Source organism: Ambystoma mexicanum, chromosome 1q (genome assembly GCF_040938575.1).
Source record: "Ambystoma mexicanum isolate Mex_15411 chromosome 1q, UKY_AmexF1_1, whole genome shotgun sequence".
NCBI lineage: Eukaryota > Metazoa > Chordata > Amphibia > Caudata > Ambystomatidae > Ambystoma > Ambystoma mexicanum.
In genome coordinates this window covers 1,386,849,002-1,386,875,626 of record NC_090922.1, presented here as the reverse complement: position 1 = coordinate 1,386,875,626, position 26,625 = coordinate 1,386,849,002, and the positions used below count along the sequence as shown (strand labels likewise).

Here is a 26,625-nt window from a genome sequence, read left to right as displayed (position 1 = left end):
AGATCTAAATTACAAAGGGTTGTGCGTAGTGTTCCCAATTAAGAAAGAGCATCATTTTCCAAATTAACTGGATTTCTTTGAGAAATGCAAGAAAATGATTTTATGTTAATTCCACCACATTTGGCTTTTCTAATGTACAAAATGAGTGTAACGCTTCCAATCGCACGTGCCAATAAGCCCTTAATATGCACATTTAGTTATTGGAAAGCAACGTTGTTTCAGAGCTTAAAAAGCCAAAAAAACACAATTTGAGATGACCCATCGCTCCTTTCCTTTTACAAACATAAGCTAGACTCACACCTAGAAAGTCTATGTTAAGAAATAAAAACACTTAGTTACTGTCCCCTAGCTACACCTCTAAACAATTAAAGGTTGAGCATGCGTGCTAGGAATGAGATTGTTTCAGAGTAGGCAAGTGTTAGGGCAGCATTCAGTTTTTGGGAGTGTTATAATTTTTTGTGACCACTCTAAGTTTGTTCCCCCCGATTTCTAGGATCTAAATTTTTTGTTGTCGGAGGAAAATACTGAAGTCCATTGTCATGACAATCCTTTTAGTTTTGGAATTTAAAATAGACTACAGTGCCGCCTATTGGCCAAAACAATTGCATTGGGGTATGGCTAGCAAGGCATGGAACGCAAGGAGGCATACAGGTTGTGGGTTTGGGCTTATTTAACAACACAACAATATTAATGCCTATGGCCCGTCCCACCCACTACTTACCCATCCCTCGCCCAAAAACATCTTCCTGAATCTCTGAGCTAGCTTTATCAAGCAGTAATAAACGGTGTGCTGCAAGTACCTGCCAGTTATAATTTTCAAAGCAGTCCGATTTAACGGTATTATAGCTTAAAGTGATCTGCTACAGTAATAAACGTGTCTTACGAGATAGCCTTCAGCCACTTGATTTATAAGCAGTATGCATGTCATTGCTCTAAGTTCTTTGAAAAACAAGCATTGGGCCAAAGACAACAGTTTTGGCTTGCCTAGTGATATTACGTAAGCATTTGCAATTTACTACTGTCGTATGCCCAGGTAATCACCATTTTGCAGTAATTATCTTATAGCTAGGCAAAACATTAGGCAAGTGCTTGACAAATGGTTTTCCTATACATACACAAAAGTCCAATCTATTGACATTGTCCATGCCTTTTTGGTCCGGCAGTTGCTTCTATAGAAAGTTGTGACATTTGTGTTCGACATGAACAGATCGTATGGTGTTTGTTGAAGAATTAGAATGTAATGTTTTCCAATATTTTAAGTGCAAAGACAAGGAAGAGTCATAGGGTGGTGCAGAGTTCATTTATCAGTGTTCTTCCCTCATCATTAAATGGACACAAGTAAAAGGCCAGGAATACAAATATTTAATTTCCAAAGGAAAAGCAAAATGGTGTTTCAGTATTCCCCTCGCATGGACTTTTAGGGACTGACCAGAAAGGGTCAGATTTTGCATAATGATGGTTGTAGGGAAGTTAACAGATGTGTACTACAATAATATTGTCAGATAACTTCACACAGATATATGCAACATTAAACTTTCTGTAAGTTGGTATGTATGCATTTATATTAGTCAATTTATTATAACGTGCTATATATGTCCTCAAAAGGTCAAGTCAAATTTAAGGAAAAGTGCAGTGGAACTCAAACATGGCAGGTGAAAAATTTAGTTCCAAATATTTCAAATTCTTTAGTCGACATATCATTAAGTTGTACATAGAAATATGATACATTAAACTCTGTAAATATCTAAAAACTAGCAGTACCACCAGGCGTAGCCCGGGGTGTGTAACAGACATGCACGTAGGCACCCGCTATAGCCTTGTGTATGTTTTATTGTGGCATAACTTCCTTTTTTTTAAAGTTGCTAAATCAGCAAACTCCTGAAATCGCCTATACTGATGGCACAGGGCGGACCCCTCCCAGTGCATGGCGAATGGGCAGGGTTGGCCAGATTTCACCATCACCAGACTAGTACGTCGACCAATACTTCAGCCCACCAACTGTTATGGGGCTCGAGTCAACCTGAACCTACAAACACACAGCCCTCCAGATAAGGTGCTCATCAGCCTTTTCACGCACAGGAACCTGGTCAATACAGTCCTGTCCTTTGAATTCTTCCTTGCATACCACTTATACAGGCTATTTATGGCAGCACCCCTATAAATCATGGAGCTCACTGGTGACAGCCTGGCTAGCAGCAGCTTGCAAATACTCTTTATTTAAGTAATCGACACAGTTCCTTAAAATAAGCAACTGGGATGAGTACTGGTCTGTAACACTCTCCTCTGTTAACGATTCTATCAAGATAATACTTTGAGTAATGTAAAAGGGAATTTGTGTTTTGTTCACTTTGTACAACTGCCTGCATTTTGTAGGTATACAGCGTTATTAAAGCATCTTGAATCATGAACATGCTTTTCACTTTGCTTTAGGACACAGGTAGTATTGTGTCAAAGTACAATTTAAACAAGGCTGTATTTCTGCTTAATTGGCTTTAACAGAGGCAGCGCAGTTGCAGCAGCATGGGCATTTCATAATTGGTTTTCTTTTCAACACAGATGTACACCAATTGCATAGCTAGGAATGTGGTCTGAACTTGAACTCCCTTTCTGACCACCCACCGCAAGCAGGTATAGTGGATACAGGTACAAGCAGTGCTGTATATATTTTCAGTGGCACAAATTGTACCTGTACTTCTCAACAGTACTGCTATATATTCAGGCAAAGTGGCCTAATTTATCAACAGAGCTGCTATACTGTACGCATGTCATCGCACAATGCCAAATATTCCAAGCAGGGCGGATTGCATCATGGCCACATTTCTTAGCAGGACTGCTATGTTTTGGGACAGTACCTGAATTTCTTAGCATAGCTGTTAAGAAAGTACGAACATGAGCAGGCATTTTCTGCAGCGAGCTAAATGACAGAGCAAGAACAGTGTCTGAGCTCTTCCCACCAACCATCTGACACTGAGAAGATGACATTGCCGTCATATACTTCAATCCCGTCTACTCGGTCTTGCACTTTTCAAACCTTCTGCTTCTCCCATGTCCGATTACAGAGACCTACTGCAAAAATCTAGCACATTTCAAAGCCTCATTAAGATTCCCCTGACTAATGTAGGATAGTCCAAAAAGGCTAGAGCTTTTGACAATCCATGTATGGCAGGCAAACCTCACATGGAACCGCCAGTGCCCTAATCCTATGTGCCTTTCAGTGTTCAGCCTGTTGGGAAAGGCAGCTCAGTGGGTCAACCTTGCTACAGAGATTTTTGTGCAACTTGTTGGTTAAAATCCTGTTAATAGGTGATTTAATGAGTCTTCAGAGATATTAATTTAAGATGCAGGTCATATTCACTTGTAACACAGTTGACATAATCGACTTATCAAAAGGATGATATATTCAGTGATTCAGAACCCACATTTCATCTGGGATGCTCTACTTCTAATGGTTCATAACACCTCACCAGGGCTGCTATACCTGCGATTGCTCAGAACCCAACTCTTCAGGGCTGCTGCGCGTGTAATGCTCAGAACCCACACCTCATTGGGGCTGCTACATTTGTAATGGCTTAGAATACACATCGCATATGGCCTCTTGTACTTGTAATGGCATGCAGGGTTGGTAAAGCATCTGCATTCAAGCAAGTGCTGCATCTGGTCAACAAACCGCTAACTCTATAAATCCCAGCCCAATGGCCAAAATAAGGTTTGCACACATAAAAAGGAGCACCCAATGCTAAGCTGCGCTAGATATTTTAATAGAAAAGTCATCTTCAACTTTTTTGGATATTTATTGGTGCTATGTTAAAAGAAACAGAAAAACAGGAGAGGAAGAGCAACTCTGAACCCAAACAATACAGAAGAACAAAGGTGTAGCAGGGAAGGGAGGGAGGGTGTGGGGTGGGGAAGGGACAGAGAACATACTAGACAACCCAAAACAGGAATTCGAGCAACAGGAAGAGAGCAATGAGCTACATGATAGGGCAACAAAGAATGTGAGAAGGGAAGCAAAGTTAATAGGACAAACAATAGGAGAGCAAAAGAAGCAGAGCAAAAAAAAACATTTGGAGACAATAAAATAAAACGCAGATCAACACCAGTTGGGGAGAGATGGAAATAGAAAAGAAAGACTAGAGAAGGGCAGGCCATTAACAAAGACAGTGCAAGAAAGATAATCAAAGGAGTAGCAACCACAAAACGAGAAAAAAAAAATATATGTAGCCAGAGTAATGACAGAGACGAAGAGAAGTTAAATCAACTGATATATCGAGATATAGGAGGGGGAAAAAGCAATAGAATGCAGAGATGGGAGATCCAGAGTAACAGAGAAACAGGCCGCAAAATGTGGCATCGCAACACTTAAGGGGGAGAGCAAGAGCGTCAGAAAGTGAGAGACAGGGAGAAACAAGATAGCAATGGGAAGGAGAGATGAAGCAAAAACATGGAGGCGGTCAAGCAGGTAGTGCCAGGCAACAATAGTAGGCACGAGAGGCAGAGAAGTGAAGCTGATAGAGTGAGTGACTTGATTTATGAATCACCAGATGTAACTAGCCAGCATCTGTAGTAACTCTTAAGAGTTTGTGCCCAAGTATCATGAAGATGAAGCTGGGTAGTATGCATTTACAACGTTCTTGTGTGGGGAAAATGTTTTCCACAGGTGCAATATATTTAGAACCACAATGACATAAATACAGCTGTTTTGTCACTTATATTTTCAAACAAAGTTTAATTTCACGCACAAATTGGATAGTTGTCAGACACTTTACTCTTGCGAAGGAGAAAAATAATTTTTACACTAGAAATTGGATTTACTCTCCAATCCTAAAAATTGTGAGTAAAATACTCTCACTCCAAAATCCTATCTGGAGCATATGCATAATATATATCATGCATTACTTACCGTAAAAGCATTTCTGATGATTGTATCTGCTTAGATTCACATGCTGTGCATACAGGCCGACATCCAGTGGTAACCGCATAGTATTGCGTTGTGTCTTTCGAGAATCGAAAGGGCACATAGGCGTGTCTGTAACCCTATCCCTAACGTGACGTGTAGTGTAGTGTACCCAAAATCCCCCACGCGTCGAGGTCCCTCAGATTGTATGTTTTCTGCCGTGAGGGAGCCTTAGGACTACCGTGAGTGAGTACAGAAAAGAGAATAGTAGGGAGGAAGGGTGGGCGCAAGTGAATCTAAGCAGATACAATGATCAGAAATGTTTTTACGGTAAGTAATGCATGTCTTCTAATGCTTGTTAATCTGCTTAGAATCATATGCGGTGCATAGAGTAGCAAGCAGTACCCGGAGTTTGAGGTGGGTTGTGAGAAGGAACAGTAGTACTGCTTGTCCCACCTGAGAATCGGACCTAGAATGAGTGTCTAGGCAATAGTGTTTTGTAAAGGTGTGTAGAGAACTCCAGGTTGCCGCTTTGCAAATGGACTCTAGAGGAACATTTGCAATGAATGCTATGGAAGCCCCCGTGCCTCAAGTAGAGTGTGCTCTAGGCTTGAAGGGCAGTTGTCTCTTATCAAGAGTTTAACAGAGTGTGATGCATTTGACAATCCACCTTGAGAAACTTGGAGACAGGGTCTCCCCCTCTACCCGCTGCCAATGAAACGAAAAACTGATTTGTCTTTCTTAGTGGTCGAGTTCTATCCATGTAAAACATGACTGCTCTGCGTACATCCAGTGTGAGCAGGCTATTTTCCCCCCCACGTTTGAGGGGTTCTGAAAGAATGTTCGTAGTTCTATGGGATTGGTTCACATGGAACTTTGAAATTAATTTAGGTGCAAACCTAAGGTGAGTGCGCAGAACCACCTCATCTCTGAACTGTAAAAAAGTGGTCTAGAACTGAAAGGATTTGGTTACAGCCAGATACTAGATCCAAGGAAAACCTCAGTAGTAAGGACCAAAAGACAGACAAGGCTTTGACAGAAGACAAAGGATAGAGCGAATTTCTTACGACCCCTGCCGAGGCCAAAATCTCATCTAGCTGGCGCTGGTGTACCGCTTGTCTAATAGAGACAAGAGATAAACTATCAACTTCTATAGGATGTAATACTTTCAGTCTTGTTCATCCTTAACCACACTCTTCCATTGTGTGATTATTAGGAAGAGAAAAGAAAAAAGTTCAAACATGCCCAAAGGTCAAACAACCAGACATCTAATGGGGTATTATCCTACTTTAATCACCTAAAGACTGTCCGGCTGACCCAGGTGACCTTAGTTTTACCACTGATGTTTTCCTTGGATCTAGTATCTGGCTGTAACCAATTGTGACAGATGTGTTTTTCCCTGTTTTTGTGTTAAAATGTGTAAAATGTAAGGGCTTCACCCTGGTAACTTGTAACTCTCTGCCCCTGCCCCTCCCCCCGGTTTGATTAATACTAGAACTGAAAGGACCTGTAGTTAACCAACTCTTATGGAAGTGACAGGTATAAAAAAAAAAGGCAGTCTTGTAGGCAAGATCTTTGAGACTTGCTTTATGCATGGGTTCGAACAGAGACCCCATAAGTCTGGTCAATACCACATTTGGATCCCATCCGGGTGCCGGGTTGGAAAAGGGGGGGGTGGTAAATTCTCTTTACTCCCTCCATGAAAGCCTTAATAACTAGTATATTCCACCACAACACTTTCTGTTGTGACAGTGTAGGCTGAAAGAGCAGCTAAGTGAACTTTTAGAGAGTTTAAAACCAGGCCCGAGTCTAGCAAATTAGTCCGGTACAAAACGATGTGGGTAGGAGAGCAATCAATGGGGTTGATGCTCTTGGAATTGCACCAGATGACAAAGTGCTTCCATTTACTGGAGTAGCAATATCGTGTTAGGTTTCCTTGCCTCTCTGAGTATATCCATACATCTCAAAGGGTGGAGTGTCTCCCCTTTGTCTTGAGACAACATGTTGTACGGGCAAGGAAGTTTCATTGGAGGAGATAGGGAGATCTCCATCTGATGAGCGAACTAGGGTTAGCGGGCACACATGGGGGCCACCAATATCATGGGGACTGGTTCTTGGTGCATCTTGTGCACTATCTTGTCGAGTAGGGGGGTGGGGATGTGGTAATCTTAAACAAATTTCACTGACCATGTGATCCAGAGTCCGTTCACCTTGGAACGGTTCTGTGGGTACCTGAAGGCATAATCTTGGCAGTGAGCCTCCTCCAGAATTGCAAACAAGTTGATCTCTGGGAAGCCCCGTTCTGCGAAAACATTGAAGACTATCTCTTCGTGTAATCGCCATTTGTACTCCATGGGTAGTGGGAAATCTCTGCTGAGTACGTCTGCCAGAAGATTGAGGTTCCCCAGGAACATGTGTTCAAGAGCCCACTTCCAAATGTTCTGGGACAGTTTGGACAGCCCCGGAGAGCGAGTGCCCCCTTGTTTGTTCAGATAGTACATGGCTGTGGTGCCGTCTGCAAGGATGAGGACCGTCTTTCCTCACAGTTCTGTCTGCAAGGCTTTCAGAGCTTTGAATACCGCTAATAGCTCCAACACGTTTATGCGGTTGGATGCTACCTCTGAGGACCAGACTGTGCGCCGTCTGCTGAAGCAGGTGAGCCCCCCACCCAGTGGGAGATGCGTCTGTAGTGAGAGTGGCTTCTACTGCGGGGGTGGTGAAGGGCTTTCCCTTCAAGAGGTTTACCCTAGACCACCACTGCAGAGAGACAACTAGGGATGGCGAGACAACCACTAGATTGTCCCATTGTCCGCTGGCCTGATACCACTGGCTGTTGAGCTGCTCTTGCATTGGACACACGCGCAACCAAATAAATGCAGGACGCCATCATTCCTAACAGTTGCATGGCTTTGCGTACCGTCTCCTCCCGACTGGCTACATATTGAGGGATTTGAAACATGTTTAGGACCCTCTCCTTGGAGGGAAAGACGAGGCTGTCCTTTGTTCGAATTAGAGCCCCTAGGAACTGCTTAACTTGGGGTCTAAGCTGGATTTCTTCTCGTTGATGGAGAATCACAGGCTGAATAAGAGGTTGATCGTCTTTTGAGTGTTTGACAGGCACGTTCCATAGGAATCCCCCGTTATGAGCCAGTCGTCGAGGTAAGGATAAACTGGGATGGATAGCCTGCGCAGGTGTGATGCTGCCACTGCCAGTACCTTTGTAAATACCCTTGTTGCCGAGGCAATGCCGGAGGGTAGTCCTCTGAAGTGATAGTGCTTGTCTTCTATCATGAATCCGAAGTATTTTCTGTGCGCTGGCAACATTGAAATATGAAAGTATGCATCTTTCATACCCAATGTTGCCATGTAGTCCACCTGTGTGAGCAGGGGAATTACTTCCTGAAGAGTGACAATATGAAACTTGTTTAACAAATGTGTTCGCTGGGTGCAAATCTAGTACAGGACGCATGGTGAGATCCTGGTTGGGTACAAGGAAGTACACTGAATACCCACCCTTGTTTACCTGTAGAAGAGGTACGACTTCTATGGCGCCCTTTTCCTGCAGGATCTCAACCTCTTGTAGCAAGATGCGCAGGTGTTCCAGGGTCGGGCGTCTTGATCGTGGGGGGTACAGAAGAATTCTATATAGTACCCGTGGGCGACAGTTTTGAGTACCCACTGGTCTGTTACCCGCTACCATGCTTGAAGGAATGATGTTAGCCGTCCCCCGACCGGGGAGGCATGGTAGGGGGGGACACGTATCTGGTCAGTTTAGACCCGAGGCTGAGGAGCCTCTAGGGGTGGAATTTCAGCCCCTTCCTCTTCCACTTCGTTGACCTCTTGGGGGATACAGGGTGCTCTTGGGGGATACAGGGTGGTGTAGCTGGTTCCCTGGGGAGAGGTCCAGTTTTCCCCCCCCCCCGAGCCATATTGGTTTTGAGGGAAGTGTTGGCCACAAAAGGAACGTCTTGAACCGCTTCCTCTTCTTGGGGAAGGCCTCAGGGTGATTTGATCCAGGGTCTTGAGGGTGTCGTGCTTCTTTTTAGCCGTTTCAAGCGCTTCGTCAAACACCTTCCCAAATAAGTTAGTTTCCTCCACCGGCTTATTTATTAGTGAAGCTTGGGTTTCTGGTTTGAAACCAGAGTTCCCTAACCATAAGTGCCTCTTTAGGAGGGTACCTTGTGCCAAGGGACTGCCAGCCGTTTCTGCCGCATCTAAGGTATTCTTGAGAATACTCCGATTAGCCGGTTTGCCCTCAGCTACAATGGAGCGGTTCAGGGACTTCTTGAAGGCCCTCTTGTAGCATATTCCATTGCGTGTCTGAATAGCAGCATATTCCATTGCGCGTCTGAATAGCTAGACAACAAAGTTGTGTTATTAGCTATGCGGGTGGAAAAAGCTGTGGCAGTTGTGACCCTTTTCCCCTAGTGCGCATAACCTGTTGCACTCCTTATCAGGGGGTGCTTCCCCTGAGGACAAGGGGACCCCGCCTTTTTCCTGGTTGTAGTTACCACCAGGGAATCTGGAGTAGGATGACCCCTGATGTAAAGGGGATCAGAAGGGGAAGGGCAAAACAGTTTTCTACTCTAGGATTGACTGCCCTTGTTAGGTCGGGTGTCAACAATGAAGGAGCCAAGCGTTTCTTGACCGAGTTCAACAAATGAATAGCCTGGCTGGTGGTTTTTCCTTTAAGATGTATTCGACAAAATCAGCCTCTGGTACAGCTTCCCGAGTAGCAATCTGGAAATGTTCAGCTGCCCTCCGTAGGATAGCGTTAAACACCATCTGGTCGTCAACTGTGGAGGCCTGTCGAGTGGGTGTGGTTTTGGGGGGGTGGTGGTTGGGGGGGGATTCCATGCACAGGGCATCAGGTTCCGGTGTTGAAGTAGGTGATGCCCATGGCCGAGGGTCGACCCGGTCATGGCTGTCCTCCCAACCCTCTGTGGGGTCAATGTTACCATCCACAGGGTCACCAAATGGGTATTCATCCTGATTAAATTGGTCTACAGAAATCTCATCCCCAGTAAGCTCATAGGTCTCTTCTTCCCGAGAAGGATCAAAAGTCTTTGCGAACATTGCAACAGGGGAAAAAAGCTCTCCTCTCGAGGCCTTTTGGGGTGGACTCTTCTGAGAATTCCACAAACCTCTCCAACCTACTCATACACGCCTCAAACTTCTCTCTGGTCCATATTGAGGAACCTGAGGAGTCTATTCTAGTTGATCTTGTTTTGAAGAATGTCGACATTTTGGGCCCTCTCAAAAGTCTTTGAGATTCCGACGGTCGTGGAGTGTCTTCAGATGCATCTTTAGGCCTATCTGTAGGTTTCGATGAATCCTTAGGCTTATCCTTAGGTTTCTTCAACAAGTCTCAACCGTTCTTTCTGATTTGACGCCAAAACGATCCTAGCAATGCTTCTGGTAATCTCTGGTGTGACAGTAGAGTGTTTGGACTGGGCCTGCGGTTGCAAGGTTGTGCGGTTGTTTGGCATAACTGGGCCATCTGTTCCGCCGACGCCTTCTTCTGGTGCGTCTCGACAGACACTTGAATATTGGTGGTACCGCCCTTTCATTTAGACAACCCGGTCGCGTGCTGCACCTGCAGTTGCGGGGATGGCTGCCGATGGGCGGGCACTGCCGAACTATCCGGTGCGCCCATTGGCACGATGGATCTCTTCAACTGTTAAGTCGAAGACAGACCGGGGTTGTGTCCTTAGTGTGGGAGAGTGTGTGTCCTTGTCGCCGGTATGTACAGTCCCCATAGCAGGACTCGCGTCGTGCCTTTTGGGGCCGGACGACAAGGACCGTAAGGTCAATGGCCTCTGATTTGGAGGTCTGGTCGTCACCAAGCCCCTCGTCACACACAGCGGCTGCAGCAGCGGGGGTGAAATCCTCTCAGCCTGCGACATTCCGTAGGCCGCCCACCACTTAACACAGCTTCCTTTAGTGTCTTTGGGCGCAGGAGCTTACAAGCCGCTTCATTGTGGTTAAGGGGAAGACACCCATTACACTTAAGGCGTTTGTCTTTCCACAGGAATTTGGCCTTGCATGAAGGACAAAACCTAAATGGGATCCTTTCCATAGCGGAGGAATACAGTGACGACAAGACCAAGGGAACAAAGAGGAAAGGGAAAGGCATTCTTAAAAAGAAACTGTCCACTCCGACACCACTCTCCCTACTGTGTAGGCCCGGCCACGTGGTCGACAGCGCCGACCGGATCTCTTTCCGTCAATGGTCCGTGGAGCAGGCTTCGGCACTTTTTGGGCAGTCTATAACTCCGCTCCCCCTGGACTAATCCTCACCAAACTTTGCAAAAAAAAAAGTATATGGGCCACTGAATTTATTTTGCAAAGTTTGGTCCAAGGGGGGAAAAGTTATAATTTTTTTCCCCATAGACTGAATAGGGGAAAACTTTGCGCACAGCTATAGGGCAAACTTCTGGACAGATTTGCAGCGTGCTTTTGTAAATTTTGTGACAATCCATTCAGTAGTTCCCTGAAAAACCAACAAAAAGTATGCATGTAAAAATTAGTGATATCTATATACGCTCCGCTGACACACTTCCCTGTTCGCATTGTGGACATGATTGCAATTGGTTATTCTGTGGCGTGCTGCCCGCGACCATGTTGCGCTTGCACCGATTGGCTGTGGCACAGTGTGAAGTGCGTCGTAATCTTTCGATACGGCTGCCATGTTTACTTCGTTTTCTGTTGAACGCAAACATTGGCGCTAACAAACCTAACCCAAGAAGACACCAATGCACTTGTTGCACTTATGGAACACTGTTTGGAAAGGTGAGCATTAGAGAGACGTGGTAGACTAAAAACAAATATGAATAATTATTGTTAGCACTGTCATATCGTACGGAGCGCCTTACAACTCATTGTACGAAATGAACTTACTGCGTTCATTTTACAGCACATACACATCATTACTGCAGTCAGGCTGGCATCCTACTGTTTGAAATCGGAGACTGCCACCTGTACTATTTCGTACACACAGCCCTTCTGCACGTGTTGCAAAATGAGAATGTATTTGCATTCAGAGTGAAGGCCACTGCGTTTTCTGTTTTCAACACGAGCTCAGTACGGCCGCATATTTGTCGACACCCATAAGGGTCCCTTGTTTTTTAACCTTGATGTACAGGGAAAGAGTAGAAAGAATGTAGGGAGTAACAGTTTGAAAAAGAATCGCTTCATAAGGTTATGCTTCAAAAACATTTGCTCCGACCATGTAAAATTAGTTCCCGAAGAGCCACTGATCCCCATACACTACTGTCTGCCTGCACCGCACACAATGGAGGCCGTCCATATCATATAAGTCTATGTCTGCCAACTATATAGCACATTGACATTATTTCTTCACTTTGCCCGCATACAAAAAAAAAAAAAAAAGTCTAATGATTTACTAGATGAATGTTCCGGTGCCATGTTTTTGCCCATTATGGACATTGCACATTGTCGCCGTTTGTAGGATACCACTACATTTTCCCAAATTATAATATTTAATAAAAAAAGTATGTGTTAAAATTGTTTTGTAGAAAGGATTTGATTGATATTTTATTTCTAGCGCACTCGTACACAAGTGTTTCAGAGCGCGACAAAGCAAAGGAGGGGAGCAGGGGAGAACAAAACAGCTATCTTACTAGGCCCAGTGACATTGAGAACGCTCAAGTGCAGGGGGGAGGGGAAAAGTGCATGGAAGGGGGGAGAGGTGGAAAGTGCGAAGCAGAGAAGAAACAGATAAATAACAATAAATAATAAAGGCAACAAACAGTGATAATGCAGCCAGCAATTTGTAAGTGCTAGGTTTAAGGCAGCAGACAGGGTAGGAAGAAAAAGGGGGTGCTGTATGGGTACAGATACAGACCCCAGTGAAAGGGGTGCCCCGGAGGCAGTGAGGGAGGGTGACAGGATGAGCAGGTACCTGGGCCCCAAAAGACAGAGGGTGGCCAGGTGCACGGTGCCAAGAAAGAACAGATCAGCAGGGAGAGGGGGAGCGAAGGCAGAAGAAAAGAGGAAGGTCTTGAGGTGCTTCCGGAACCGGAGATGGTTCTCGTCAAGTTTTAGAGTGGCAGGGAGGCTGTTCCAGAGGGAGGCCCCAGCCGAAGACAGATCTACCCCCAGCTCGTTTCTTAGAAAAACGACTGACCCCGAGTGAGTTGGAGGTATAGGAGCGAAGAGCTCGAGAGGGGAGGTTTTTGCGGAGGGATAGCTGAAGGTATTTTGGACCCAGGCCCCAGAAAGCCTTGTGGACAACGCAGAGGCTTTTGAATTTAATCCTTGCATCCACTGGGAGCCAGTGAAGAGATTTCAGAGCTGGAGAGATACAATCCCAGGGCTTGAGGCCAAGGACAAGTCTTGCAGTCCTGTTCTGGATTAGTTGCAGAGGGCGGAGTGTAGAGGCAGGTAGATTTAGAAAGAGGCTGTTACAATAGTCCAAGCTAGAGAGAACCAGAGCTTGAGATACCATGAGCTTTTGGGGGAAGGAGAGGAAAGGCAGAGTAACTCTGAGGAGGTGCAGTCGGAAATTTGACATTTTAGAGACTTCAGAGATGTGGGTAGAGAAGGGAAGGGTAGAGTCAAAGATGAACCGAGGTTCTTAGCCTCGCAGGTGGGGGTAGGAGGAGGGCCAAGGGAGGCCAGCCAGAGAGTGAGGGGAAAGGATGGTGAAGGTGTGCCGATGAGGAGGATCTCCGTCTTGCTGGCATTCAGACAAAGATCATTGGCGGCACACCAATCTTGAATGGCAGTTAGGCAATCAGATGAGAGAGGGAGAGGAGGTGGCAGAGGGCAGCCTGAAAATGAGTTGAGTGTCATCAGCGTAATGATGATACACGTTTTGTTTGACATTCTACTGCGCTGCTACCTCCAAACAATTTTTTTATTAATAACAACATTCCAGCTTTCAGTACCATTCCATTTTCTAACCCTAATATGGACATTGCACATTGTCGCCTTACATAGGGTCCCACTGCATTTCGTCCTATTGAATTAAATTTTCAATAAAAATGATGTGTCATAAAGGTTGCGTATTCATACATCTTTTTTCCACATTTTCCCACATCAGATATTTCCTTCCCTATTGTCATTGTCACGGATTACAGCTACCGAGTGACAGATTTTGCACCCGTCAACTCTAATTGTTTATCTACAGTTGTCTGAGCGTCATAATTCACTTGGATGATCACGTCGACCCACTGTGTCCGTACGCTTCTCTCGTCATAAGTAGTAACATTACATCCTTTCCGCTGGTGTAGATCAGAACGGTTGACGTGGTGTTGCACATCAATGTGGGAGGAAAACGACTGATGTCATTAATGATATTTGTGATGTCATGGTTGATGTCCTGGGTGTTATTCTTAGCAATGCACGTAGATGGTGCGAGTTATGGTTGCTAAGCTTAAAATAATGGGGGAATGTGCAGTGTTGTCACTGTGAAGTAAAACATCCCTTTAACAACGTTTTTTACCAAATGTACATATTTATATATGGCATGGAACAAAAACAAAGGGGCTAAACATGTAATTCTATCAGTGACATTTGAGATGACATCTTTCATGTTCTGGGTGTTAGTGTTAGCAGTGCACAGTGGTGATGACAAGTAAGGGGGCTCAGTCTGCCATAACTGGCGAATTTCAGGGGTTTTTTGTTTTTAATGTGAAGCATAAAGGGGAGGGCGAACATTTTTTTGTAGTGAAGTGCACAGGTTTTTGGTACAGCAACTTAACCATAACGTCCCCTCAACAAAGTATATATTCGTGTCGTCTTGCTTCCAAGACGAGCACGTTGCCGCTGAGCTATCCTCCCGGGACACATTTTTTAATATATATATATATATATATATACATATATATATATATATATACAGATTAACAAGCATAAGAAATATATACACACAGTTAATTACATCATTGGTTAATAAGAATCTCACCTGCCAATTAGGACAAGTAGCAATAGTAGCAGCAAGGCTCCCTGATAAAGCCACCTGTTTTAATTATATACACAGTATTCAACACAATATTTAATTCAAAGTCAAAAATAAGTATACACCAATCAATTTACAAGAATAAACTAGGTTTGGAATGTTAGCCGTTTACTATGGTCCCAGTAACCCAAAGCAAACAGCTTGTAGTAAAATCCTTAACGGTTTTTTGAAAGAAAATTGTTTGATCCACAAGTGCGCAGGAGCTGAAAATAATTCAACCTGAACAGTCTAACAAAGTCTATTGTTTCCTTCTAAATTTGAGCCTTCTCAACTACGCAGTGTGGATACAATTTGCCACCATGTGGATTACATTAGTTCCGATCATTCACTTGTACAGAGCGTCACACAGACACACAATATTTGGTTGCTTTAAGCATTGGCTTCAGATTTTGTTCCGGAGAGCAGTGTAAATTGGCCAAGAAAATGTTCAATGGTTTCTTTGCTCTGGCTACATAGCGAACTAAGACTGACCCCATGACTTTGTAAAGTGCGCCAGTTGTAACGTACCCATTCAAAACATGCATAAGGACCGGGCTAGCTAAGGAGAAACAATCCAGATACTTCTCGTACCTATGGTCCACTTCACACAGATAGAATAGTTGAGCACACAATGCCTCTAGAGTGTGCTTGTGATATTTCTCAACTAGCACCTTTGTTTTTATATTAATGCCTCTCGGATTGTGCTAGAGCTGCGGCAGGTCGATAGACGAGAACAAATTTGATAAGTCTTGGCCAGGGAAGAGAAAAACCAAAGTGCGCGGTATAAGTTACAGAATACCTCCCAGGGATAAAATGTCTGTCATTGCTTCTCTAGGTTTATGAAGGTTCGGGGGATTGACCATCGACGGATCCAGTAGAGCACATGCTTAAGGGATATCTCCTAATCAATAACACTTTGTTTCAAAGTGCACCGTTACGTTGGGGCTGATCGTGGGGAGATGCAATAGCTTCTTTACAAATGTATTTTCGATGGGATCTAAAGCCGTTAACTTTGAAGGCCCCATATTTCTGCCAATAATGTTGCAGACTATCTAGACTGCAATTTGTAGCGGTCTAACAGGCTCGAAGGCTCAGTTTCCAGGTCTATTTGAAAACCTGAGAATGGCACCAGTCATTCTTTCTAGAATAATGTTTGCAACCCCATTCACATTTCCCTGTGAATCCAATTCCCAGGTAATCTTATGAAGACATGAGTCTTGGTGCCTTTTTGTATTTCAGGTGAAACACTGTCGCTTTGGTCCAACCCCATATTTTGATATTGCTCACAGAAAGTCAAAATTGGCTTCTTTAAGCCAGAGGGCGTCTTTGACAACAAGATCATGTTGTCAGCGAATAATAAGAGTAGAAACTTCTCTTATCCCAATCTAGTGGAGTCTGCATTAAAAATGGCTGAAATCGCCAATCATACTGTTGATAAAAATATAAAAGTGTCGGGCCAGCACACAGCCTTGCATTATCTCCCTTCTGTACTCTGAAAGGCTGGGTCTTTACACTTGCCAAGCCCCAACGAACCACTGCCCTACTGTCACTAAACATTGCAAAACTTTCAAATGCCTTTGTCTCCATGTACACACCAAAGGATTTCTCCGGGACAGCTGTCAAACGCTGTCTTCAAGTCGCTGAAGACTGCATGCACATTTTCTGTGGGATGGTATATTATTGTGTAATATGAGAGCCATATGTGTAATATCGGAGGACAGATCCAGAATGTCCAAGTACCACGTTCTCCTGGTCCAATCCGGGGCAATGAGGAGCATGCGGTTTCCAAACCTCCCGATTACTTGAGGAATGACAGGGGACTGGAGGAAACGCCTACAGGAGCGGAAACTCGCAGCCCACCACGAACTAGTCTCCTAGAGCTCCTCAGAGGAAAGTCCCTTGAGCAGTATAGCTCGCAATTCCGGTTGACACCGGTCGCGAACAGATCCACCTGAGGGGTTCACCAAAGGGCGAAGATCTCTTGAATTACTTCCTGAGCCCACTCGTGGGAGACTGTTCTGCCTGCTCAGAGTGTCCGCCGCCGTGTTTTACTCCCCAGCCAGGTGAACCGCCAATAGGAAGATTCCTTCTTGAATAGCCCAATACCAGAGTTGCATTGACTCTCTGCACAGTGGTGGTGACCCTACGCCTCCCCCTTCGTTGAGCTAGTGCATGGTCACTGAATTGTTCGTCATTAACGCCAAGACTGTTTTAGAAATCCACTGATTCCGTTAAGAAATAGTAAAACAGTGCCAACACTTAATACTTTTTAGAAGATGGAAAACACCATTCAAAGTAAGTAAAACACATCACACATACTTTTTATAGGAGCAACCAGCAACTTCCAAGTATAAACTTCAGGACACCTTGTAACGTATTCTATTACAGAGATACAGTTACAACACGAACCTCTTTAGCAAATAAGTACTTTTCACACTATTTTCCAGACAGAAGCCTTATATTTTAACAGCTTGAGTGCCAAGGACAAGCTATCTCATCCTTAGCACGTTTGCAGTGCCAAGGACGAGATAGCTAGTCCTTTTTTTTGCCACTCCACTTTGTGCAATCGCACAAAACTAAAAGCCAACCCACAGGCTATTGTGAGAAGGTTCCTCTGCACGTCCCGGTGGTTGGATTTCCTTCAGTTTCACATCATCATGCGTAATGCATGCCGACGTGAAACAAGTAAATTTCACTGCTGCAGCGTTTTTCGGCTGTGGCAGCGAAAGAAGGTAGGTTTCCACCTTCCTCTCTCTCTCACTCTCCGGTATTATTGTGCCGTTGAGTTTGAGGGCTCTCCCCTTTCCAACACCTTCCTTGAAGCATTGCATGGCGCGGCTCACTCGATCCGCGCCCAGCAATGCCACTAGATCACCAGGGATCTATTTTTGAAGTGGCCTTGAGCGGCTGACTCCCATGTGGGTTGAACGTCCCAAAGCCCAGCGGTGGTTCCAGGGAGGCGGGGCACGTTCCTGGTCCTTTCCCAGAGAGGGAAAAGCTGCAACGCAGGCCAGCCAGAGTACCAGGAGGTTCATGGGTGATCCCTCATGTTGACCATTCACAAGCCCATCGGCAGTTCCAGGGAGCCTCAGCAGGGTCCCAGTCTTTCCCAGAGGGAGAAGCTGTAACGCAACCCAGCCAGAGCTCCAGGGTGGTAGGGGGCCTTGGGCACCCGTCTCCCATGTGGGTTGACCATCCCCAAGCACAGGTGCAGTCCCAGGGTGCCCAGACAGGGTCCCCATCCATTCCCCCGAGGGAAATTCAGCAACACAGCCCAGCCAGAGCTCCAGGATGGTCAGGGGTGATGTCCCAGGCCATGGGCACCCATCTCCCAAGTAGGTCAATCATTCGCAAGCCCTGCCTCGAGCTCTGGCTTGGCTGCGTTACAACCTTTCCCTCCGAGGAAGAGCGGGGACTTTTCCAGAACTGCCACTATGTCAACCCACATGGGAGACGGGTGCACAAGGCCAGGGACAGGAACCCTCCCCACCCCCTACCACCTTGGAACTTTGGCTTGGTTGCGTTCCAGCTGCTCCCTCCGTGAAAGGACAGGGACCCTGCCGGGGCTCCCTGGGACTGCCACTGTGCTTGGGGACGGTACCCACATGGGAAACTAATGCCCAAGTCCATCACCGCCAACCGTCCTGGAGTTCTGTCTGGTCTGTGTCACAGCCTTTCTCCACCAGGTAGGCCCGGCTGTATGGCAATCCATCCCCAGAGGGAAAAGCTGTAACGCAACCCAGCCGGAACTCCAGGACGGTTAGGGTTGATGTTCCTGGCCTTGGGCATTCATTTGCTATGTGTTATTGTTATTGTTATTTTACATTTATAAAGCGCTCACACAGCCCGCAGGCATCGAGGCGCTGTTACAGGAATTGTTTTTTTTTTTTTTAGTTGCGTTTTTTTTGTTTTAGTTACGTATTTATAACGCGCTTAAACACCCAGAGGTTTTTAAACGCGGACCCGGGGATCGAACCTGTTGTTGCTTCGTGTCATCTTGATACCAAGAGGCGCACGCTGCCACTGAGCTATCCACCTGGGACAATCGTCTATCGGTGGGTCTATCGTCTCCAAGCCCAGGAGCAGTCCAGGGAGCCCCGGCAGGGACTCCATTCCTTCCCGTATGGAAATTCGATAACGCAGCCCAAACACAGTTCCTGGATGATATCCCTGGCCGGCTGTATTTCCCTGGCCGGTTGTATTCATACCCCCATCCATCCCCCCCCCCCCTGGGGTTGGCCGTGGACCCGGACGAGGGGACAAACCGCAAACTTGATGCCCGCCTGATTTCTTTGACCCCCAACCCCCCCCAAAACCACCCTCCCCACTCTACTCAGAGAGGGGTGATCCAGATTTAAGATGTACCGGAACAGTGAAAAACACGGGCACAAGCCACCTTGAAGTTCAATGCTAAATCCAAGACTGGATTGTATAGATCAGCAGGTGGGAAACAAGGGACAGCCAGATGACAGATGGCAAGATTGGAGGCTGGAATATGGCAACAGATTAAAGGGGCTGGCAGTAGAAAAGGCACAGAAGGGGGAAGAAAGAGGCTGACAAGGCAGAATGTTGGAGCAATTGGGCCTAGAGGAACCAAAAGAAGAAAAACGTACCAGCACATCGTAAGAAAAACGCCCCAGAACCGAGATGGAGACAACGCAGATCCTCAGGAGCACACACTAGAGATGTTGGGACGCGCCGATGTCAAGGCCAGGTGAAATATCAAGTGCGTGCTGGCATGAGAATGAGGCCCCGTTGGGTGTTGCAACAAGATGTGCCCTGTGCATACTGAGCACCGCGAGCGGAACCTGGTACCTAAGTTTATCCAGAAAAATGGCAGCATCCATGCCGATCGATTGATCATGATGCACTTCTTGGTGCCTTTAGGGATGTCCCAGTCTTCCTGAGGAAGCACAATAGAGGATATCACCACCAAGCACTGATTAAAATCTGGCATGGTACGCAAGCACCAGGATGGCGCATGACACTGAATGTAGTGGTAGGCATTAGATATATGAACGAGAAGGTGCAAGGAGGGTGGTAAAACCAACGGCTTGCTACAAGAACTCCAATAAATGGTAAAACCGTTACGCCGTCTGCGATGCAGTTGGAGAGGACAGTACGCCAGATACCGTATGCAGCCATACATGCCAACATTGGCCATTCCGTTAGGGGAATGGAAGGCCAGTCTGGGTTTTCATTTGCATTCTGGGACTTTTAATCCTGGAGTAAGTTACAACAAGACTGCATTAGCGTCTAATGAACAGAATGGACAATGTTGAAATGTATGCCGGGCTCACACCAGTTCATGTCCATCATTGGCACTAGTATATTACTCCAACTGAAAACCTGTATTCTCAAAGTAAATGCACTAAAGGCTGCCTCACGAGTTGAAGGGTAATCATATCCAAGTCTTGAAATTCGACTTGCTCAAGTTCTTTACAGACTCAAAGACCGAGCAGAATGTTCTGAAAACAAATGAGCAAAATGTAAAGTTTACATCAATTGAGCCATTATATTTCAATAATATTTTCCAATATCATTGTACTGCCAGCACTAGTGATTGAAAAAAGTGACAGAGGTTGCACTGTACCCTTTGTAGGGTATTTTCACAAAACAGCACACCGGGTTGCATGAGAGCCGATGGATGATATTTGTGCATGAGCCTGGTACCCATCAAAGGGAGCACAAGAAAAAAAACCGAAAAAAAAAAAAAAAAACACAAGCGATTTAAGTGTAAACACAAACCAATATTTGACGAAGAAGCGAAGCATAAATACTTTGAATATTCCTCGGGTGGTTAAAATTAAATAAGTAAACAACTTACTTTAAACAGATGCAATGACTCACTGCTGTTTAAAACCTGGAATTGTAACTCTTCAGTTCCACTGCAAGGGAGGCATTCATAAAATTCGGGTTCTTTGTGCGTTAGGGAGTAGAGGACAATGAGGAAAGCTCCTTTCTCAGAAAGCACCCTAAAAAAGAAAAAAGTTTAAGAATAGAATAGGGTATTTTTTCAGTTTCTGCACCCATTCTGAAGCACTCTGCTACACATGCATTGTTCAATGGAACAGGAAAGTGCACACAAAGGAGGAAGTATGACAGGTATAGTCAAGCAACATTTGTGTTCTAAGTGCCCATAGAGCATGGGTTGTTCTACATCAAAAGGGCGGAGCTAATGAGAAAACCACATAATTGGAGGTATTTGAAAGTGCCAAAATTCACAGTGGGTAATACTTTCTACACAAGTCTGACTGAGTCCGTAAATAGGCTGGCGCAGTTTGAGCCGGTAAGTGACCAGTGTGGATAACCAGGTCCAGCATTAATCTATGGCATCCTAAAATATAATTAACAAATGAAGTCAACAAATCAAAGGAGGAGTGCTGTACTCACCTGTTCTCACCATTAAGGCAAAGTGGTGTGTTGCTGTTCTTATCTACGTAGCCAGTAGTTTGGCTAACTGGCCCGTATTTGTTCCGAATAAGCTATGCCAACGGGACTCCTTTACAGGGTCAAAGCCGCTGCAAATCCAAAGCCCTTTGGCCTGGTGCTTGTACCAAAGATGGAACCTGTTGAGGCCGCGTCAGGCTCCGGAATGCGTGAGGCAGGACTGAAAGTGAACAAACATCACTTTCGGGTGAGCACAGCCAAGAACAGGAAGAGCCGGAACACTATGAACAAGAGATTTGGTTTGCGCTTTAGACCTTGTGATGAATCTCAGAAATCTTTTCCTAGAGGTAGCCTCACCTCACGTGGCCAGTGGATGTCAGCCGCTACCGGATCCGGACCCTCTGGGTGGCTATGCGAGGCAGGCGCACACGGGGGGCGGGGGAGGGGCAGGTGGGGGGTGACGCCTCTGGGGAAAGAACAGGCATCAGATCAGACATGGTAGATGTTCCCTTTTAGGAAAATACCCTCCATTCCTCATACCTTGATGGCATATAGTGATAATCCCCCTTCAACAGCCCACAAAGCCTGCTGACAGAATCATTTGCTATTCTGTGGAAAACAGAATGACAAAGAGCTAGACCAGAAAGAGGACTACCCAAATGAAGATTACTAGGCTAAACCAGATGGAGCAGTCTAGTGCTTAGAGGAAGCTGACTGGCTCCGATTACCTCCCCCTCCTTGAAGTGGAAGTTCAAAGATGGAACAGCCGACAGCAAGGGAGCGATGAAACCACCTAGCCACTGCCAGGGAAGCCAAGCGGTCAGGTGGACAGGCGAGCAAGACGACACTGGAGAACTGTGGAGACGACTTCTCAGCTTCCAGTAGACATCAAGAGGCAGTGAAGCGGCACGAAGAAAGTTGAAGGCGGCGCCTGGACCGGAGCGGCATCCCGCAGGCAGGAGAAAGGCTTAAGAGGGACGTGAGGCAAAGGAGGAGCTTCGTGCCGGCAAAGGAAGCCAGAGCGACGCTCAAAACGCCACCAGCTGCAGGAATGCGTTACCCAAAGCAGTGAGAGCAGAAGCAGAGAAGAACCTGAGCAGGGTCAGAGAAGCCAAGGGAGCCATCCTAAAGCCAGTGAGCCCACAGTACGGGAGAACGCATTCTCCAATTAACCCGGGGGGCGGGGGGCAGGTGAGTATAACAGGTATTTTGCGAGACTTGGACCTGCACCCAAGGTGTGCATTCTTGAAAAGAGAATCCCAAGGAAGAGTCATGCCCTTGAGATTTTGCATTGAATGTGGAAAGGACCTGTGTAAGGGAGTCACTCCCTGCAACTGTGAACATTATCCATGTTAGATTTACACTTTTTGGTAGAACTTGATTTGTGCACTTTAAGCCGAAGACTATAAATACCCTTAAAATCTTAGTGTTACTTTACAGCCCCTTAGTTTTTGGTTGAGGAAGGGAACTACCTCCTAGATAAGGCAAAGTGAGGCATTTTCCAAAGCCCTTTATTAAAAAGGAAAATGTTTATAGCAATCGCCACAAGTCCTCTGTGTCCCTGTCTCTTCCCTGTTCCTCACAACCTCTGTATTCTTACTGATACCTAGCCAATGTCCTCTCAGGCCTTTCTCCTGCAGCAAGTATATATTCTAGACAGACAGCAGGAGATTAGATCTGAGAATCCTTCAAGAACCCAAGCCATCATAGTTCATTTTATTAGTTGTGCTGCTTCACGCTTACTAAAAAGACAAGTCTCGTCTTCCTTTGTCTGAAATTTAGTGATTACAGCATCCATCCTAGGTTTAAAGCCTGGTGCCACAGCTTCCCAGTAAGTACCTAGTGGGGACATCTCGACCAGAGGGAGGGTTCTATGGAATAAAGTATACTAAAGCCTTTCCTTGTACATTACAGACTGAGTGAAAGGCGGCCTGACGATCCGACCAAGAAGTCTTCCTCCTTTTGCTGTGGACAGGGGAGAATGTGTGATCCAGAGTATACCCCATTGGGATCGTACAGGGTGCCCCCTCATTTAGAGTCTCTGGCAGATTACACCAGGCAGTGACCCGTAAGGTCCGCCCCGAAGAATCACCACGAAACTCCAGGTACTGACAGATCTTTGCGGGACTGTTTCAAATTGATAAGATTGGCTCCTTGATCCCACACACCATCTGCTGGACAGGGGAAAGTACTGACTTTGCTTCATGCCCAATTAACTTCTTTCCAGTTCTCACTTACAATTTCATGGGAAAGTTGGACCGCAGTGTCTCAGAAGCTCAAGAAGCATCTTAACACATTGATGTGTGTCAGAGCATTATTATGGGAATAATGAGACAATGATAGAAGGGAGAGGGGCCTATTGGCAGGGACTGCCTTAAGAAATGCACAATGAGAAATGAGAAGGGTGCATAGTGTTTCATGTTGCATGACATAATTACTACGATTTTAAAACCCAAGGGAGATTTGTTTAGGCTCACTTTACTTATATGGTGTTACTGTGACCTTCCATGCAGGATGGGGAAAGTTAAGCTAAAGCCACACCTTTAAGGAAAGTGTTATTGAAGCACATGAAGCCTAAACCAGAAAACCGTCAATAAAAAATGTTATCAACTAAACATGGGAATATGTTAAATTGAATTGCCCATATTCCAGTTTCACCACTTAGCCAGTGTGCAATCCCGGGAAAAGCATTTAATCTTACTGTCTCATATCGAGTCCCTGTAAATGATTCTGATCATATATTCACTATTATGTGCCATTTTAAATAAACACCCAATTCATGGTTTACTTGACTATAGAGTTACTTTGGAATACAGCTTACTAATGTAATTTCTCGCTGTGCCACTAAGTATCAAAAGATAAGCTCCTTGCAATGCTCTTTTCTTTGAAGTCACTTCTGTTGGTGTGACTACACATCCGAATTAGGAGGCTTGTAGGTCTTTCACTCCACAGAGCCTGGACAGATCACTTAACATAGCAGGTTCAGTGGTTCTTTATGCATAATGGTTCTACACTTTTGTTGTAATTTTATTTTTGGTTTGTTCTGTACATGTTAAAATGCCATCTGTCACTAGTGGTAGCAAAGCATTGATGGTGCGGCAGGCATAGGAGTGGGGGCCAGGATGGACACGATGATACCATATGCAACCATGTGCCCTACAGGCAGCTTATGTGCCAACACATCTAAAATTTACTGCAAAACCATTTTGTAGAGTTGCCCACTATTGTAGCTGGTGCCCATGGGGAGTACTTTTCCCTTTCAGTCAGCTTGCTTGGACCTTGTGGCCGTAAAATCTAATTTAGGAGAATTTGAAGCAGCGCAGCAGTCCGGTCACACCGGTCAACCAAGTTGTAAGACAGTAGTGGCACACTCAGTTCGGCGCGACACAACTAACATACTCGATGATGAAACCTCCATGCCTTCGTTGGGTAATGGGATTTCTGAAAGGAATATATTTAAATCCTCTGGCAACAAAGCCTCAGATAAACAAGTGTAAATCGTAAATTGGGGCCCATTCTAACAGTTTATTTAGAGGCCAAAGAGTTCCTTCCCTCCCCAATTAAGGGGTCACCCCACCAACAGTTTAGGGGATTGTTTATTCAGCCCCATTTTGGATTCATCTCATGCCCGTTGGATCCCTCCCCCTGTGCCACCAATGAGCCAAGAACCAGGCCGGTATATAGGAAATCTATTTGAATTATAGGTAATGGAGATCACACTAAAACTACACATGCCACCTTCTTTGGGTTCCATGTGTTAATATCCACGTAAAAATATCACCATACACAAATATCGCCATATTTTTGTGGAGATATTAAGGCATGCAACCTGCGGGGGGACACCCCCGCAATCCCTGCTCCTAATATTATACCCACCAAAAATGATTGCCTATGGCCGTTACCGACGACCATATATACAGTGATATTTTGGGTGTGGATAATATTACCCGATACCCTTCTTCACGGCTCACAATGAAACATTTACATACATTTTCACCAGGTCACAAAACCTTATTTTCTCTCTTTACAATGACCAGTGTATATATTAAGGCGACAATAGCCGCTCTATAGTTAAGGTGAGTGACTTCCATAGGAACCCCTCATAATTCTATCGTTAACATTTTGACAGAAATTTTGAAAGTGTTAAAGGACTCAAAGGATAGGGGTCGGGGGGGGTACAGACTGCAGTTTCATAAAGATGTGTTAAAAAATTAAAACAATGTTCTAAAAGTGGGCCCTACTTCCCATTCATTTTCCCATAGACAAACCAGGTAAATTTTTGCCAAAGCACACAACCCAAAATGCTGAATTCGGACCAGGTCCTAAACAAGTTGGTCACGAATCGTTGAATCGAGCTCCATGCATGGTTTGGGGTTATTCCATGCAGAAGTTATTAAAATATTTGACAGAGAAGGCAGTGCCCCCCTTTTTTTTTTAAGAAATGAAGACCACCATCTTGATTCTCTCAATGCGACAGATATTGGTGGCCTAGGATACGGGAAAATGAAATGCAGGAAAAAAAGCTATTTGCAGGGCAAAAAACATGCAAATGCCAACAACCGAGGGGTGGCGAAAGGGCACAAAGTGAAATTTGGGAGTTTGGTGTTAGGGACAGAGTTTACAACAGAAAGCTTCCTGTAGCCCCGGCTATAGCTTTGAAAAGCAGACATCTCAAAGCAAACTGTTACAAACGGCGTGTGTTGTGGGGGGAAAAGGGAACGAGCAGGGGAGGTGAGGAGGCCATCTGAGGAGTGGAGGGAGCTGGCACAGATGAGGGGGGCCCTCGGAGAAGGCCTGAAAGCTTTTTATTTTTTCCTCACCGTTCTGGCTATATTCAAGGTTATAAAGGACTACGGCTAGTTAAGGCACGCCCAGAAATGTTCACGCCAGGAAAAAAAACAAACTAAAAAAACAAAACAAAACAAAAAATACGCTAGGGAAAAAAGGCCAAGAGATTTTTGCAAGGATAACAAAGTTTTAATCACACAAAAAATAGGTATGCCAGCAAAGAACTCTGCTGCTCAAGAACGTTCTTGCAGAAAGTTATATGAAAAAACATGGTCATGAATGACACACAAACAGTAAAAAACCTGCATGGCTGATTGGTCAGAACCTATACATGGGCGGCCTGCTCCATAGGGGATACCAGGCTTCTATTGGTCCCAGCCCTGTCAGTCTTTCATCATGTGGGGTCTGCTGGGCTCATCCTTCTCCAGGGAACCAAGGTCGAATTTGCAATTATCCAAGACAATGCTACTCTATCATTATGGCATGCACCTGGGAGGCTCGGGAAGTGGCACAATAGGGGCTTAAGATCGCGCTGATCCACACATTCCTCACTCATTCAGTTATTGCACTCCCCGCGTGCAAGGCTTCC

General features: G+C 45.4%; 1 protein-coding gene across 1 annotated transcript in view; it reads right to left on the bottom strand.

Annotated features, from left to right (window-relative positions):
• STIL (STIL centriolar assembly protein) overlaps nt 1-26,625 on the bottom strand; it is a 327,963-nt gene that overhangs the window by 186,447 nt on the left and 114,891 nt on the right. The window contains exon 9 of the mRNA XM_069642242.1: nt 20,686-20,833. Within this exon, the coding sequence (XP_069498343.1) occupies nt 20,686-20,833 (148 nt within the window). The remainder of the gene's footprint in view (nt 1-20,685; nt 20,834-26,625) is intronic.